A 19,991-nucleotide genomic window follows, 5' to 3' on the forward strand; every position below is an offset into this window, starting at 1 on the left:
TCCTCAAAAAATGTAAGCAGCACAATTGTTTTCAGGTGTGATAATAAGAAATGTTACTTGAGCACCAAATCAGCATATTAGAATGCAAAAGGATAGTAAACAGTTTTTTTTCAGTTAAAGTCAGTTCATCATTGATTCAGTGATGTCTTTATCTAGCTCAGTTCAGTTTTATATATACTATACAATAATGAACAATTAGCAGGTATTTACATGATACTCCGAGATATATTAAAAGAATACCACGGTTTGTCTAAAAAAGAACAAAGGTACATTTGGTAATGCTTTATAATAATGAAGATTAATAAACATTTATCAATTTAAGTTCATATTAATTTATGCTGTTGTTTATTAATAATTAATGTTGTAATACATTAACTATTGTTAATGTATACATCTGGAAATGTTAAAAATGCATAGTGCAAACATTAACCAATAACATTAATAAACACTGAATGCTGTCAAATTATTATTATTATTATTATTCATGATGCCTAATCTATATTCTTAACAATAACCAAATGAAAAGTGTTACCAGACTTTTTTTGCTAGTGAATACTTGATTAACTCACTGAAGATGGAAACATAACCGTATATTTATCATGATGTGAAAGAAAATGTTTTTGACTTGTGCTGCTTACTTCAACCTCACAAACAACCATAATTTCCTCCTACTCTTACACATCAGCTTTAATAAAAGATCTCACATTAACCGTTACAGTCTGTGTGCCATAACTCTTTATACACACACCTGATTCTCACTTTACACATTCCCCACAAAAACAAACAGACATTAAGTGCTCCCTGGGATGCACTTTTCTGTGGCATAATGATTTGTAGAAGATTTTTGTGTTGGCTGTTTCCATGGAAACCACACAAGGAAAAGTCAAACAATATGGTATTTAGAGAGTACACAAACAAATCATGTTCTCTACTGTTGGGGCACCATGGTACAGCCAGCTGAAAGACTGTAAGGTTGAAGAAAAGAAAGAATTCTCAGAAAATGACAATGGAACACTTTAATTGCTTTCCATCACAGTGAACATAATGGTGAAACACGGATATTAATGCACGTATGTAGAAATTTCCATCCCTCCCAGCCTCTCTCTTGCATATCCTTTCTACTGTTTTTTCTCATCTCTTAAAATAAAAATTCCATCCACCACTAGTTATTACGATCTCTTTCCCCTGAATCTCTGTTCTCACATTGTTATAGTGGACAATGAATGAGAGCTGTACAGGAACAAAAGAAGTGTAGAGACCCCAATTGCATGCTCCTCATTCCTCTCTGTCCCACTTTCACATGACTTGCTGCAGCCAATCAAAACACAGAATCTGATTCAAAGTTTCACTGCATTGCTTTATAGCACTATAGCTCTATTCTCCAGCCACTGTGGTGAACAATGAGACTCTTTGAAGAGTTGCTGCATGTGTGAAAGAAAGACTGAGAGAATTAGAAAGAGACAGGGAAAAGGGCAGAAGAGGGTGTGAGACTGAGGATGGGTGGCATTCAGATTTTCCCACAGATTTGAAGGCATTCCCATGCAAGTGGAATGGAACATTCCATGTTTTGGCTTTTAGTTCAGGGCCAGAAGTTCTACAAACCTCACCTCAAGTTCATCTGCAGAACTCACCAGGTTAACAAAATCCTGGTAGCAGATCTTTCCATCAGCATTTCCGTCAGCCAGTGCAAGAAGAACCTCCAGCTTGTGGGGATCCAGTTCTGATCCATGAGCCGCAAGAAGGTCTCGGAAACGCTCAGTACTGATGAAGCCTGAATTCTCTGGGTCATACTGAACATATCACACAGGAGAAACAGGAAATTAGAATTCATTTTCAAATTCTCATTCTAAAATGTTTCCACAACACTCACTGGTGAACGTTATAAGAACACTTCTTTGAACTCATAACATGATGATATTCATTACAGAGGAATTTATCCATCATTCCTTCTGAGGACAATAAGCAGAGGGACATTACTGGATTTCATCTATTAAATTAAAGTTAGAAGATACATATTAGGGACTGCGAAAATTAATGTTAAAACACTGAATATTGTTGTCTTCACAGTGCCAAGTCTGCACAGAAGCTGTATCTTAAGTGTCAAAAATACTGTACCATGAAATGCATGATATAAATATATTTCATAAAACTGCAGAAATGATTTTAAATATTAATATTGTTTGATATGAATTTAAGAATACAGAAACATGATGTTCAATGAATAAAACTCTTAAAAATAATTTAAACTCTTAAATTATAAAAAGGTAAGATAGAGATGGTTCTTTGTAGAACCACCGCTGTGAGGAACCTTTTAAGCACCTCTTTTAAGAGTGAAGGTGGCCCTGATGCTTTCTTTTACACAGAACAAAAGCAGCATCTGAACCGTCTCTGATACTAGGGCATTATAACTGTTTCATTCAGTTCTCTGTGATCTCTAACAACTGAACAGAACTTTCAGAGCTGATAGGAACTGAGCCACAGCACAAATGTCACACACAAAGTTTCTGGCAAAGACCTGATTATACAGAAATGCTAGAGAAAGTCAGATGGGGAGTTAACAAAAGTAGAGTCATTTGCATTCTTTCTGTGGCAAAATGTATTTATCAATTATTTATCATTGAAGCTCAACAAGTAAAATACTACCCACAATCAGTTCACAAGGCCAGTGACAAAACATATTAATACATGTCAGATTGTGTCCATAAAGTGTGTGAAAAGTTGTTTTGTGTCACTGAGTCAAAGTTCAAAGAGCTCATCCTGTTTTAGTAATTGGTGTCAATGCGTCAGCCCTTCCGGCTTTCAAACATTCATTCACTGTTTGCTTGGGCAGCTAAGGTCATAAGACACACACACACACACACACACACACACACACACACACACACACACACACTGACATGAACGTCTTTCTTCTAAACCAGAGAATTTGCATATAAATATGGCTCAAGATTAATACACAGTTTGCTAAACATTATTAAAGCTAAAAACTATCAATCAACACATACATATACTGTATCAGATGGATCTGCATAAACCAAGAGAAAAATTTATCTCACTGAATGGGAACATTGATGCTTTAAATGTAAGCTGACCTATCATGTTAATGCAACACATTATGCAATGTCATTTAAGTATTGCTAAAAACTATTTATTTTACACAGGATTTGAAGGCAAATGTACTTTAATGTACAACCCTAATCAACCACTCATACTTTACCAAGTATTACACTGATTTTTTCACAGGTGGGGCTTGTGGATCCCTTACCTTTTGTAGAATCACTGTAATGCACAGAATAATTTTCTTTTCTTTTCTTTTCTTTTCTTACTTTTTTGTCTTATTTATTTATTAATTTAACAAAAGATGCACCAAACAGCATGATAAAAGACTGATAAAGATTTTTAATAATTATTATATGGATATATTTTGTAATACACAAAATAAAAAAAGATTAAATTAATAAATTAATTCCTAAATAATAATAATTTCAAATATTAATAATTTCAAAGTTAATTTCTAATTATTACATTAATCATTAATAATGAATAATTTTACAATAATTTTATAATCATTCAAGCAATTATTGTTAGTTATTACATTAAATAACATAATAGTTCATTAGGATGTTTACAGTTGCCAAGTAACACTGTAACCATGTGCATTTATATAGAACAGGGTGTCTATTCCTGCTCCTGAAGGACCAATATCCTGCAGATTTGACCTCCAACCAGCTCCAACACAGTTTTGTGCAAGTTTCTAGTAATCCTGAAGAACTTGAGTAGCTGATTCAGGTGCGTTTATTTAAGGCTCTAGGACATTCTCCAGTGCAGTGGCCCTCCAGGAACAGGTTTGGACACCCCTGATATAGAATGTGGGGTCACAGGTGTGTATTTATTGTCAAATAAATGGCTATTGTCAAATAAATTCAAACATGGCTCGTCCATTCAGAATTTATAGACTATCTGTTTGGTTGCACTTTATTTTATAGTTTGTGCACTTACATGTACTTACAGTGTACTTAACTAAGAAAGTACTGGGTAATATACAGTAACTACATGGTTAGAGTTAGGTTCAGGGTTAGTACCTAGTTATTATCCAGTTATTTTAATTAATGTACTTGCGGAACAGGACTGTAAAACAATACGCTACCACCTAGAGATAACTAGGGATGATATGAGAGAGAGAAAAAAAAAATTTCCATTGTTATTCAGACATTCAAACACACAACAGCCTCTCAAAAGATTCACCCACCTTCTCTTGAATGATCTCTCCTAACTTCTGCGTGCTGTTAATTTTGTCCCCACAAGTTTTCATGGTATGATCTGTTCCTCTCCCACACTGTCCCCATAGAGGGAGAGAGTGAGAGGCTGGAGACAGAGACTAATCTCTACCCATTGGGGATTTACAGTTCAGTGCAGACCCCCACCCCCAGAACACACGCAAACAAACACCCAGCACAAACTCCACCCTCAACCCCTTAGCCTACATTCTTAGAACCCGATCACAAACACACACACACACACACACACACACACACACTCTGCTGTGAACAAGAAAACACATACATTCTTGGTGCCATACCTACATGAACTATTTTTAGTAAACTGGCTAACAGACAGATTTGAGAGAATCCAGCTCCAACAATGGGGTTTTTATGGCCTAGTTTATTCTGCCACCTTACCTAATTATACAGCACACACAAACATACTCTCTCTGCTGAGCCTGCAAAAGCACAAAATATAACCGATGAATCTCACAAAATGACTCAGCTAAATGTAAGCATGCTAAGTCCTTTCCTAAAATGTAACTTAATATTATTTTGATGTGTTTGTGAAGTTGATAGTGCTTTTATGAAACCCTGTTGTGCATAAAATGTATCATATTGTAGACACCAACCACTGCAGCCCTGATAATTAAATACCACATTAATCCTGCTTAAAGACAGTCCTGGAGCTGATCTTTCATTACAGAGCTAAGAAAAGGGGAGGTGTGTGTTTGTGAGACCCCTGGTATTTCAGGCCTCATTTTCATACAGCCGCATATTAAACAGTCTTCTTTACACAGGAGAGAATAGAGTTCACCAACTGCCACAATCTGTGTGTTTGCGTGTGTGTGTGTGTGTGTTTGGAAGGGGAGGGATAAAAAGATTAATACATCTCCAAATAATAGTAACAATTGTTGAATTCTTTGATTCATATGGAAACTACTTCCACCCCCAAGTAAAATTATAATAAAAGAATAATTGTGAGATAAACTAAGAAATAAATAAGAAAATAAGAAATAAAAATAAAAATATATATCCCATGCTGGTTTTGTACGTTTGCCCACTGACAAAGAAATGATCAGTCTATAATTTTAATGGTAGGTTTATTTGTACAGTGAGAGACAGTATAACAACAAAAAAATCCAGAAAAAATGCATTTCAAAAAAGTTATAAATTGATTTTAATGAGTCAAATAAGTATTTGACCCCTTCGCAAAACATGACTTAGTTCTTGGTGACTTAGTACTTGGAGAAGCCCTAAAAAAATAAACTCAAACATTTAAATTTTTTGTTGACAATGCTGACAGAATGTATACACACACACACACACACACACACACAGTATATATATATATATATATATATATATATATACAGTATTTATATATATAAACTCAAATGTAAAATTTCATTGTTCCTTCCTTACACATAAACAGATGTACTGTATACACATCCACACAAAATGCTGCAATACTGCAAACGTTCTTCTACCACTAACATATGTAATTTCACACACTAAGTCTAACCTAGAGCACCTTTGCATCACCAGACATCTCCATTTTAGCTTAGAACTGTGGGCAATTATTTTTTCCAACACATATACAACAAATCTTGTAAGATTTCTTGGTAAAATGGATGTTCATAGACAAAACTCCAGCAAGTCAGAGTTATTATAGATAATCACAAGGTATTACAGGTGCATCTCAATAAATTAGAGTGTCGTGAAAAAGTTCATTTTTTCTTGTAAGTTATTTCAAAAAGTGAAACTTTCATATATTTTAGATTTATTGCATGTAAAGTAAAACATTTCAAAGGTTTTTTAGTTTTAATTTTGATGATTAGAGCTTACAGCTCATGAAAGTCAAAAATCAGTATCTCAAAATATTAGAATATTTACATTTGAGTTTCAATTAATGACCATCCCTACAGTATAAATTCCGGGTATCTCTTGTTCTTTGAAACCACAATAATGGAGAAGACTGCTGACTTGGCAATGATCCAGAAGACGAACATTGACGCCCTCCACAAAGAGGGTAAGTCACAGAGGGTCATTACTGAAAGGTGTGGCTGTTTACAGAGTGCTGTATCAAAGCATATTAAATGCAAAGTTGACTGGAAGGAAGAATTTGGGTAGGAAAAGGTGCACAAGCAATAGGGATGACTGGAAGCTTGAGAATACTGTCAAGCAAAGCTGATTCAAACACTTGTGAGAGCTTCACAAGGAGTGAACTGAAGCTGGAGTCAGTGCATCAAGAGTCACCACGCTCAGACGTCTTCAGGAAAAGGGCTACCAAGCCACTCCTGAACCAGAGACAACGTCAGAAGCGTCTTAACTGGGCTGTGGAGAAAAAGAACTGGACTGTTGCTCAGTGGTCCAAAGTCTCCTTTCAGATGAAAGTAAATTTTGCATTTCATTTGGAAATCAAGGTCCCAGAGTCTGGAGGAAGAGTGGAGAGGCACAGAATCCATGTTGCTTGAAGTCCAGTGTGAAGTTTCCACAGTCTGTGATGATTTCGGCTGCCATGTCATCTGCTGGTGTTGGTCCACTATGTTTTCTGAAGTCCACAGTCAACGCAGCCATCTACCAGGAACTTTTAGAGCACTTCATGCTTCCTTCTGCTGACAAGCTTTATGGAGATGCTGATTTCATTTTCCAGCAGGACTTGGCACCTGCACACACTGCCAAAGGTACCAAAAGCTGGTTCAGTGACCATGGTGTTACTGTGCTTGATTGGCCAGCAAACTCGCCTGACCTGAACCCCATAGAGAATCTATGGGGTATTGTCAAGAGGAAGATGAGATTCACCAGACCCAACAATGCAGATGACCTGAAGGCTGCTATCAAAGAAACCTGGGCTTCCATACCACCTCAGCAGTGCCACAAACTGATCACCTCCATGCCACGCAGAATTGAGGCAGTAATTAAAGCAAAAGGAGCCCCTACCAAGTATTGAGTACATATACAGTCAATGAACATACTTTCCGGAAGGCCAACAATTCACTAAAAATGTTTTTTTTATTGGTCTTATGAAGTATTATAATTTGTTGAGATAGTGAATTGGTGGGTTTTTGTTAAATGTGAGCCAAAATCATCACAATTAAAAGAACCAAAGACTTAAACTACTTCAGTCTGTGTGCATTGAATTTATTTAATACACGAGTTTCACAATTTGAGTTGAATTACTGAAATAAATGAACTTTTCCACGACATTCTAATTTATTGAGATGCACCTGTATTATATAGAAGATAATCGATTAGCTAATGGAAGTTAGACGTAGAAGACCTGGTCCATAACTAATGCACAAACAAATAACAGGAGAAAAGGGGTGGTGTGTGTCTCATGTGCTCTTTAAATGCAGCTGAATAGAATAACATTCAGCATATACCTTATGTTATGCTGTAACCAAACTCATACATGTCCATGTGGAAAAAGTGTCATTCAAAGAGGATTAGCATAATTATCTCCTCATGAATAGGAAACACAAACAACAGGATTAAAACACATTACGAGACCCTACACATAATCATACAATAAGAAAGCAATCACCACCATCAATTATGTATTATTCTGCTGTATGTATGTATGTAGGGGTGTAAATCGGATGGTTCGTCACGATACGATACCGATTCTCAGACCCAGCGATAAGATATTTGCAGATACCTCAAAAAATGATACGATAACGATTCGATACAGGAGTATATCAATCGATATTTCAATATTATGATATTATATAACTATTTTAAACAACAATCTACATTTTTATTAACTCACAAATGCAACCAAAATATATAACATGAAAATTTATCTGAAATGTTCACATCCTTTACCTCAATTGGGACATTCACAACAACAACAAAAAAGGCCTATACACTTTAAAAAAAAAAAAAAAAATTAATAATAAAGAATATAAACAATTGGAAAAAGAATTCTGGCTGCTACTATGGGCTCAGTGCTAAAAATCTTTTCTACAGATAACCAAATTATAAGTAATAGCAGAAAATACAGGTGCTTTTCAGGTTTTTCAGCTCAGTCTAAAAGAAATTTTCAGGTACACTACAGAAACGTAATAATCAAATGTAAAATAACTGCATAGTCTTCACTGTATAAATTAAATATAGATTAATCATATTTGATGTTACGAAGGTTATTTAGTCAGGAGCAGTGAGCACTTGTATTTTTCTTTGACAGCTTTAGATTTATTATTAGTTCGCTTTGACTTTAAGAACGGAAGCATGGATTTAATATAGCTACTGATATACGTGCGTTTTCTTTCTCAACTGTTTACGTTAAGACATATGCCTAACTGACTGTGTTTACTAGGATATTCGCCAAAACGTGCATTTTGATGTATTTTTGTCTGTATTTATTCATCCATGCACAAAAAAGTGGAAGAGAGCTCAATTTAGTATTCGTGTGGTGTGGACGTGGCAGTCTGTGTGCGTGCGCTTCAGATGTGTGCGCAGAAAACTTCTCACACAGCGCTCGACTGTTCCGCCAACAATCTCGAGCGTCTTATGCTCGCCTTGTGCCTTCGGGCAGTCCTTATATTGAGTCCTGATATGTGAGTTTGAATGAGAACGCACGTGTTGGCGGTAATGCATAGACGGACATTATGTGAAAATGTGGACAGTGCCAAAATAAAGGTGCCTATTTATACTCAGAGCTGGGTGGTAACTGATTACATGTAATCTGGATTACGTAATCAGATTCCAAAAATTAAGTACTTGTAATCAGAGTAAATTACATTTTAAAATACTCGTAATCAGACTACAGTTACTTTTTTATGGATTACACGATTACATATTATTCACACAATAGCAATAAATTATTCATAAATCATTGATTCTCCCTAATTTCTCTTTTTCATCTTTTAAAAGTTCCTTTCTAAAATAGCCTACCGATTTTAAAATAGCCTACCTTTTTTTTAGTAAGTGTTTTATTTGAAGAGACTTTCCTCGAAAGGGAGTTCAAATAAAAAATACAAAAAATACAAAAAATTTAAATAAAAAAAGAAAGTGAGTTTGTTTTAAAATGATTTATTTTCATTTAAATTTTTTTATGATTTAATTAATTGTCAGCTTTTCATTAAACTCACAACCCCTCTGCAGTTTCTTTACGAACCCTAGTTTGGGAAACCTTGATGTAATATAATGTTTAATGCACTTCATGTTGTAAATTACTATGAATGGAACAAGTTTTCTTACTCTTTGAATTTTTTACATCATTATGGTACAAGATAATGCTATTTAAATCAATGTGATAAACGAGTTAAATCAAAAGTAATCTAAAAAGTAATCTAAAAGTAATCTGATTATATAGGCCTATTTTAAATTTCTTATATTTTAAATAACGTTTAATGGCATATTTTTTTATTTTTATGCCATGTTAAAGAGATTAAAGATGTCAAATAGTCAAATCCTTAACATATTTCCTAGTCTTATGCAGTGTACATATGAATCAGTTGGCTCTTCTGTCACTTAGTGGGGCTTATAAGAAAGATTGTTGGCATCCATATGACCCATCCAAAGCAGTCAGAGCACAGAAGAAACACTCTCTATAGAGATAGAGAGTGAGGAAATTTGCTTTGAAGAAAAGGGAAAAACTCCATCGTCAAAATGCGTGAATATGTTTGCAAATTTTAAACACTAAATTTTGGAGCTCATTTATCCAGATATAACTCATTTTTATAAAAAATGAATACTGAATACAAATACTGCATTCATAAGTAAGTTTTATTTATTTGATTCCAAAGGAAGAACAATTTTAAAATCCAGTACCAAAACAAAATGCAAATTTGGAAGCTTAGATTCAGAAACACACTATACACACACTGGAACACTGGCTATCCCTCTTCAGCTCAATGTCAATACAGACCGCTGTTACAAGACCTTCTGTTCTCTCATTAATGGCTAGACCAGAGGCTGGTATCTCTACAAATAATGACATGAAACAATAGCAGCCAGGTCACAAATGCCATCAGGAGTGAGTTACAGCCTCTATACAGCATTTAGATAAAGAACCAACCTGAAAAACATGAATTAAAAGCTGCTAATTAAAAACAACTGCTCAGAGGGGTCTCAAAGTCAACATTCACAAACACTGTGCCCAGATTACTGTATGATGTCATTCACAGCAGCTATTAAAAGAAATGTGAAAACAGAACACTATCCAGGGAGTGTGAACACAAGCTCATTTTCACTGCTTGGGAGCACAGTAATTTCATGGCTGGTGCCTTCAGTACTGAAGACGCTATTCAAAATGACAAAGCAACAGTGTGTGGAAACAAGTCAAGAATGTACAGACAATCGTAATTAGCACTTCAAACAAAGGGTGTCATCAAACATTATGCACAGACAAAATGAACCACTTTTGTCTGGGTGCTCAGTACCATTGAGTTTTTTCATGGCCTCCAGGGTTTTGCATATGCTAGCTATTGCTCAGCTGCTTTAGAAGACTGTAGTATAAATTGGCCTGACCCTCAGGCTGTGAACCAACAAAAGCTGCACTGCATGGGGTGTACAAAACCACCCAGGCTCATTGGAAAAATGTGCCTGTGGTGTCATTTCTGCAAAATGATATTATGTTGCTTCTTGACACTTTCAAATTGAAATGTTCAGTGATTGGCACTAGAAGTGTGCTCAGTTTGGCCTTAAACAGATGAGCATGAATGTGGCGATGTTTTATTACCACCTACACTAAACCCTACCCTAAACCTATCTGATATAACGTGACATAAAAACACTCTTTTATTGTTATTTTATTGTGACTGATGTTTCTCTCTCTCTCTATATATATGTGTGTGTGTAATCAAATAAAATTAATTTATAACAAAACATTGCATTTTTATTGTCAAGCAAGATTCTGCACAACAGAGCTGTATAAATGAATAAAAAAATTCCTTAGTCATAGGTGCCAATCTCGTACGAAACAGATCTAAGACGATGAACTAAGACGAGGAACAGCTTTTTAGTGATTATAAGGGGGTTATAAGGGAAGTGCTCTTTGTGTGCTTTCTAGGATATATATAATCTATTCAGAATTTGTATAAAACTTTTGTTTTTCAGCCACATTCATGCTGCAAAATTTCGGCAATGACAAGAGCAATGGACAGGACAAAAATATACATGAAAGTTTTTGTGCATTGAGGCTAGAACACACTAATTTCTGAAGCACCCTCAGTATTTGGATAAAGTTGAATAAAACTGTGCTTGAGCAGTTTTCATTATTAGTATCTCATATTTAGGCGATCGCATGGAGTTTTATTTAGTAGTAGGCTATGCTTCAAAGTCAGAAAAACTGAGCAGGATATTTGTTAATTTCCTCCGCGAAAATCTCTGTACAGTTAGAGTAAACATTAATGCACACAGGCTTAAATTGAATACTCCTTGCATCAGTTGATTTCATTTTATGTGTGGATTATTTGGTTTTATTTAGTGTGAATCTCCGGTTTCAACAGCTCTGATAAGTAATAAACAACATGATATGCGGCCAGCCAATGTTAACTTTATTTTCATCAAAACACAAAACATTATTTACCGCATTTGTATCTGCGAGGCATCCGTTACACATGTTCCCTGTGTGTAAATGTCAGTATTCATGACTGTCAAATGTCTGTATTTTGCACTCTGTGTGTTTCTGTTCGCGAACTGAATTCTTCATCAAGCGCATCATCTCACGGAGAAAAATAACTGAAAAACAAACACCGGGAATGGGCTTGGTTTAACGCTTAGTAAGAAGCCCATATCATTTGCTCAACCAGTTACATTTGGTTGATAATGTATTTGCACAAACGGTGTTTGGGTTACGGAAATTGGGCACCAACTGGCAGAAACATACAGTAAATCGGCGCCCATGACTTTGGTTGCACGATATTCCTTAAAAAATAATAATATTATTATTACTTTGAGAATTATATTTTAGTATATAATAGCAATATGATTAAATCATAATTTCTTCAAGTTAACCAGTTTTTTATTTTCATTTCGACAAGTTGTTGTGAAGGTCTCTCAGTTTTCCATTTTAGTGGGTATTTGACAGTAGTTTTTTTTTTTTTTATGAAACAGGGTAAAGCTGATGAAAAGTGACTCTAAGAGCAGCTCAGGGGATGAAGTTCATGTGTTCATGTTTTATATATTGAGACGCTGATGCTGAAAACAGTGGCTGTCATGTGTTTGAGTTTTGACAAAACTGCCATTCACACAGAGACAAACAGAACATGCAGATGTCATGTGAATTTCAGAGCTCAAAACTTTCTCATTAGTCCAAAATCAAGCTCAGAAAACGACTTGTTTCAGATTTCATCACATTATGACATTGATATGCAGAATCAGATCAATACTTCTACATCTTTGGCCCCGCCCACTGGAGCATTAGTGAGATGAAGGAGAGAAGAGCAATACAGGATAACTGGACTAAAAATAACATTACCTTCCAAAGGATCCTAATTCTAGGAAAGTGATTATTTATTTTGAACTATGTGGATGTCTAAGTATAGCATTATTTGTTTGTTCAGTACATTTCACTGTGAATTCTTCGGCAAATCAGTCACAGTTTCGGTGCAGGCTTTGCAAACAGACTTTTGCAAGATAGGGACTAAGATAAGTAACTGTGTTCATTCTAATGTCTAATCTTAAATTATATACAGAAAGCAATCAAAGAACTCTCCCTTTAAAATCCCTGGAGCTATCAATCACACAGTGTGTGTTTATATTCAGAATTGAACTTTTCAACCCACATCTCAACAATTGCCTGGTTGTGTAGGTTCACACTTTACAACATCAGGAAATCAGACCTTTCCTGTCAGAATGTGCAGCACAGCTCCTCATCCAAACTTTTCTAATTCCAAGGCCAGACTGCACTTCTCTACTGGTGGGCCTTCCAGGCACTGCGACTAAACCTCTGCAGATGATCCAGAATGCAGCAGCACATCTGGTCTTCAATCAGTGAAAAAGAACATACGTCATACCCCTTCTGATCTCACTCAAAAGTCTTGACACTGGATTCTAGGACTGCCACTGGAACGGCACCTCCCTGCCTGAATACACTACTACAAGTGTATGCTCCGTTCTGCCAGATAAGATCTCTGAATGAGTGATGCCAAAAAATCACTTGCCAAAACCTTAACCCTCTCTGTTCCTCTCTGGTGGAATGAACTGCCAACCTACACCTAAATTGCTGAGACCACATCTTTCAAGAAACAGCTGAACAAACAATTTTCTGTAAGCACCTAACCATGTTTGCGAACATCCAGAGAATGGCTGGGTACAGTGATTTAGAGGAGAATTTAAATGTGACGGAATGCGCAGATAATTTTGAACAGCTCTCAGTGCTGAAGAACTGTTTTAGGAAGCTGGTGTAGTTGCTCCAGTTAGTTACTTCCAACAGGGCCAATTTACATTCATCACCGCAAACAATATGTGATGGACACACACCCCAGCTGGACCTGCTTTCTCCCAAGGATTATTTTCTTTTCCATTTTTTTTTCTTTTTTCTCTTCCTTTTGGAGATTCTCTTTCCTTGCCACAGTGGCTTTTGGTTTGCTTACAACAGCTTACAGACACATATTCATTTTTAATGTCACTGTAAATTGAATATAAAACATTACTGCAGTCATTTTCTGTAAACGGTGTGCATTGTATAAAGTTCTATATAAATGACTTTATTTGACTTAACCAGCTAAAACCAATCCGAGCCAAATAGTTGCCTTGTATTGTGTGTGTTAAAGAGATACAATCCATTCCTGTACATTTCGGAATACAAAAAAAGAGATATTTTGAAGAATGTTGGTAACCTAATAATTTTGGTGACCTTTGGCTTCTATTGTATGGACTAAAAAACTAAATATTTCTGAAAACGTCTTTTATGGTCAACAACAATTTTTTTTCTAGTTTTACAAGAACATGGGGTTGACTAATGATGTAATTTTTCATTTCAAGGTGAACTATTCCTTTAAGAATCAGCCAACTTTTTACCTTGCTGCATCTTTCGCGCAGACAGAGAAACAACAACAACAGAAAATCTCACACAACCTTCAGAGGTTCTTAGTTTGAGGATATTCTGTTTTTGTGTCTAGTATAGTATCCCTATGGTGTAATTGCCATAAACCACTTGAAACAGCCAAAAGTTCAAAGTTGGACATGCCCACTCTAGGCGGAAATGAGTCTACTTCAGCTGGAATTTCTTCCCACCAAAACAAAACGGCAGGCAGCTTATCAAGGCAGTTCCGTCTCAGCTCACTGCCTAAAATTAAAGACAACCTGTACAGCCCGTCATGTTCTGGATATTTTCCCACGCACCAGCACTGACAGGAACAAGAGTACATCAACAGAATAAACACAAGTTTTTTGTGTATGTTACTCACAATAATACTTGGAATATAAGTAAGGGATAATGTATAGCCAGTCATTATCATAAAATAGGACCTGCATGCAAAAAAAGAAAAGTCTTGTATATGTAATGTTGCTTTCAGCTGATATGAAATCATTAAACTAGCACAGCCGTGTATGAAATCCCTTGCCTGGGTCTACAGTCAAATGTGCATAGTCAAAAATATGCACCACATTTCCAATGCTTTGTCTCTTTCTCCTAGGATTGTAAAACAAGACTTCATTCAATCCATTTCAGATGCTGCTCTGAGTAAACAAGATCCATCAATGAAGCCACACTGAACTGATGGATTAACGAACTGAACTGAACATCTGCACTAAAGGTCACGTCTAGCCTAATCATGCATTTAATCTCTCTGAGGCGAAATTTTGCAGAAATGTAAAACTAAAAATACTATTACAATTTATTATTCTGTGTATATTTATCTGTATACACACATGCTCAATTTAGCCTTAAACTCTTAGAAAACATGTTTAATGTTTAAAACAGTCCTAATATATCCCACTTTTCATTCAGGCCACAAGGAGTTGCATGGTTAGAGAATGAGACCTAGTAACTTTGTTGTTAGACTAAATGCTATATCTGACCAAATTATTATGTCTTTACCATGTGTTTAACAACAACAATAACAACAATGTGCATTTCCAATATAGAATTACAAATTAACTGTGAAACTAACTGATTGAGCAGTGCTGTATACTGGCATTCGCAACATTCTTTGGCATTCTCTGCATAGTCTGCAGAGACAGCTCAGACGTGAGCCCCGTATCTGGCCCAATTTCACGGGATTGTACCCGCTTTCCATCTTGCTCGCCCCTCTCAGTGAAACTGAATTGTAACCTAATGGGACATTTTTTCCAAGCAGCTCTCTGTGCCTTACTTCACTGCTCTATCTGTATCTTGTCTAAACCATAGAAACTGGATAAGCAGTCACCCTATTATGAAAAAATACCTGTTAGAAGCCAAATTGGAGCAGGGATGGTAACAGCACCACACAGTACAGGTCAGGGTAATGCAATCACAAAATAAAACATTTTTTTTTTCTGTGGAAGACAAAGATATTTTAAAGAATGTTGGTAACCAAACAATTTTGGAACATTAAAGGTTTAGTTCCAACAAAAATTAAAATTCTGTCAACAATTACTCACCCTCATGTCGTTCGAAACCCATAAGACCTTTGTTCATCTTCGGAACACAAATTAAGATATTTTTGATGAAATCCGAGAGCATTCTGAACCTGCATAGACAGCAAAGATTCAACGATTTCGTTTCTTCTGGGACAGTCCTCCACCATTATCGCCACATGCACACGGTGCTGTTGACGTAGAATAATGGCAATAATTGATAATGGTGGAGGATTGTCCCGGAAGAGAATAAATCATTGAATAAAGTTGTTATTTTTGTTTTCTTTGCACACAAAGTATTCTCGTAGCTTCATAAAATTACGGTTGAACCACTGATGTCACATGGACCATTTTAATGACGTCCTTACTAATTTTTTGTGCCTTGATCGTGGTAGGACCCTTGCTGCCTATGGAGGGTCAGAGAGATCTCAGAATTCATTAAAAATATTTTAATTTGTTTTCTGAAGATGAATGAAGGTCTTACGGGTCACATTTTTGGGTGAACTATCCCTTTAACTTCAATTGTATAGGAAAACTATTAAGACAGCTATAAACAAAGTTACTAATTTAGATTAAAGACAACAAAGACCTATAAAAAATGCATGAATTAATTATTCACAATAAGACAAGTAACATGCATTAAGGTAATTTTTGATTTCATCATCTTTATTTTAAGATTTATAATTCCTCTGCATTTTTATTTTTAACATATAATTTTATTATATTTTCTCACAAGGTGGAAGGGTATCTGTACACACATATTTTATGCTATGGCACACTATCACTTGTCCTACTGTCGAAGCCACAACACACTTGTTTCTGCTATTATTTCTCTTACCCTTAGGTTTTGGCTTTAAATTCATTTACTGTTTTTCTCAACAACATACCTCACTATGTTTTCCTTCCTTACACATCAAAATTAAGCAATGTTGGAATTTTACCCATCTACAATAGACATATGATATGCTTAGAAGAAAAAGAACTTCTTGAAAAGTTAAGACATATCAAATTGAGCCTCCAGGTGACATCAGCTGACACAAAGAATGTCCTTTTGTAGAAGACGTCCGACCCTGGTGTCACTGTGAAACCCTTTAGAAAGAACTACTAGCTTATCAAGTGAAACCTGTTAATATGCTCTTCTACCTAGATTGAAGACTGAAGGAATAGTTCAGCCAACACTTGAAAATTTTGCTTAAGCACCATTGTATTGTTCCAAAGACTTATTAAAAAATAATGACAATTCTATAGAAATGTATTATAGTGTATTTTCGTTATTACAAATTCAAAGTTCTGTCATGAAATTCTAGATGGTGCAAGTCGATAGGTTCTAACTGAATCTGATATAGCATTCACATCAGCATTCACATGGCACGGCTGATTTCTTTCAGCAGCCAATGAGCTTGCAGCTCAACATTCAAATACTTGGCTAGTGCTCGCAGTAGGAGTTAAAGCGTGCTTCAGAAACCCTCCACCTTCCCCAGCTCCACCTGTATAGATCTGCTATGGGGTAATTTCACATATGTTATAAAAATGGGGGTTATTTCATGTGTGTTATATGTGCAGCAGCAGTATTTCTTACAAGCTCACAGCAGCATGTCTGTGGAAGTATTGGCAGTAGCAAGTCTCGGTACTTGCTCTGCTGTACCAGATCTATTGCGAAAGTTTTCATGACAGAAATGCTTGTCCAATACATTAGGCAGTACACTTCAACATAGGAGGAATGTTCCGTGGGAACATATTTTATCTGAGGGGGGCTGGAGGCGGGGCTTGATATTGCAGGGCGGGGCAGGGCCACGGTTGGGTATTTTAGACAAAATCCTAATATTAAACAGCCCAAACTCTTATAGATGAACAAACAAATTAATGAAGACAGAGTGCTTTTGTGATTTTAGTTCAAGAATTTTTTTCTTTAATATTTCTATTATTTAAGGGGATTTTGTTTTGGTGCAGATGACAACAAAGTGCAGATGTACATGTGATGTAAACAAGATATTCATTCATCATACACTGCAGACAGCATCACTTATTATAACTGGAGCTTTTTTTTTTGAGTGCTCACATATGGGGACTAGGCTGAATTCAGTTATTATAGCCTATTAATTCTAGAATCTATTCTAATTCTATTAATTTTGAATTCAGAGTTTGGAAAAGGGCAGTTTGTGCAGCAGATGAAGAATGTTGTCATCCAAGCCCTTGTCGTCAGCAGCAGTTTTGAGGTGTTATCAGCAGGCTCGCAATGACGCAGACAGAAATAGAGAGAGAGAGAGAGAGAGAGAGAGAGAGAGAAAGCGCTGGCAGCTTGACAGGGTAATCAATGCTGCCTCAGAGACCAGCTATCCCACAATTCCCTGTGTGTTGAGGACAAATCACAATGCCTTCACAGTAAAAAAACGATACTCCCTGAGAATGAAGCACACTTCTTCTGATGTCAGAGACAACAGAAATAGAAGAAAATCACGAGGATATAATGGTTTAAAGTTTAAACCCATGTAAAAAATTTGGTTTGACCATTCTGTCTGTCTTGGAGGGGATTAGTAACATAACTGCCTAGATTGTGAAATCAAATGCACGACAAAATGGCACCAAAATTGTTACCAAAAAGTTGTGTTGAATTACTACATTAGAGAGTGAAGTTATTTCAGAAGCGGGGGAAGTATTAGATTACAATAAAATATTATTTTAAGCACGGTCTGTTCATTCGTTTTGACTTTTTCCATGTTAACTTCGAGATACGTCCTTGTGTGCTCTCAACATGCATATTCTTCCCTTGATTTTCCTCCTTAGCAACTTAAGCATACTGAATTTTCAATAATGAGCCAAAGTAAGAGAGAACCCACAGCTACACTTTCAGTGAGGGCCAAAGAAAAACATAATAATTTTATTCAATACTAATGGAGTCCAACCATAAACCTCTCACAGATGCTCCACTGGAAGTCTTCAGCTCATTATCATAATGTATAATGCTAAATCCAATGAACCATTGCAAAACACAATATGAGAGAGAGAGAGAGATTAGCTGTTCTGTATGGCTTATGAATTTCAATTGAGTGCTTTTGTATGAATTTGTGACATAACTGCATGGTGCCTTCCATGAATCCAATGTTTTTTGTTGTGAGAAGTAGATATTTAAAATACCCTATAGTCTAACATACAATCTCAGACATAACCCACTTTGTTTTTGTAATTTATGCTTGTGTTTTTTACATAAACGTGTGTGTATTAGACAGTTTAAACGCAATAAGTCATGAAAGAGAACTTAGTTTAGTACTCACATGCCATGTGACAGCCACTTTCTGTGCGCGTGCTTCGGATGTGTGCACTCAGAAAACCGTATAAGTTTAAACTGATATGGCTTTAAGACAAGTGATTTCAGCACGATATACATAATAATCAAAAACCAAACAGACGTTATTTTTGGCAGATTATCTGCAGTACGAGCTGTAAAGGCACAACTGTAAAATACACCAAATACGCAAAACAAAATCACAAAAAAACATTTTATTTGCGCGCTGTAATCCAAAACTTCAAATTCTACATGATTGCGAGGAACAGACTTAAATTCAGGCCTATTCATCAATCGTCATCTCCATCCTCAGCAGTGACTGTAATCGTCAAATTGTGCACTTATTACAAATTCAAAAATTGCAGCATCAAGAAGCTTCTTGACAGCATTTACAGCGATGTTATCAAACGCATTGGCTCTCACCAATAGACATATAAAATAAATTGTTTATATATAAATATATATATATATCTATGCTCTCACCAGGGTCGTCACAAATAGAGACATGCCGTTTTTAGGGTGATGTGCAAATGATTGAGAAATGCATGCTTTCATGGACTGGACTGGTATAAGATTTTTAGCTATTAACAACTTACATTCTACTCTCTACCTCACAAAATTCTGTCACAGAGAATTGCGACTGCAACTCATCTTTTGGTGCTTTTGGTTTTGAAATGAATAAATTATTGTGTTTGCACTCTCTCTGTCATGTTTTTCTTTATATTGTACATATTTTGAAGAAATGGTTTTTGTAGGATTAGAAGTAGGAGTGAGATTAGCCACTCAAAAAATATCTTATTAATGCTATATTGCTTCTAAAATGATAATTGTTTCCTACACATTTCTGTTTTTTTGTGTTTTATGTCTAACATAATACATATTTCTAGTTAATAAATAACAAAATAAATATTTCTAGTTAATAAATAACAAAATAA

General features: G+C 35.8%; 1 protein-coding gene across 6 annotated transcripts in view; it reads right to left on the minus strand.

Moving 5' to 3' along the window:
* Positions 1 to 19,991, minus strand: part of rhbdl3 (rhomboid, veinlet-like 3 (Drosophila)) — a 54,818-nt gene that overhangs the window by 22,617 nt on the left and 12,210 nt on the right. For 3 of the 6 annotated variants that reach the window (XM_058779763.1, XM_058779762.1, XM_058779760.1), the window contains one exon: positions 1,608 to 1,790. The exons of 1 other annotated variant lie outside the window; for it this stretch is intronic. In XM_058779763.1, the coding sequence (XP_058635746.1) occupies positions 1,608 to 1,790 (183 nt within the window). Of the gene's footprint in view, positions 1 to 1,607; positions 1,791 to 4,249; positions 4,320 to 19,991 lie in introns of those variants that run through there. 2 more of the 6 variants (XM_058779764.1, XM_058779761.1) reach the window with 2 other exon arrangements.

This window comes from Onychostoma macrolepis, chromosome 06, assembly GCF_012432095.1.
Source record: "Onychostoma macrolepis isolate SWU-2019 chromosome 06, ASM1243209v1, whole genome shotgun sequence".
Taxonomy (NCBI): domain Eukaryota; kingdom Metazoa; phylum Chordata; class Actinopteri; order Cypriniformes; family Cyprinidae; genus Onychostoma; species Onychostoma macrolepis.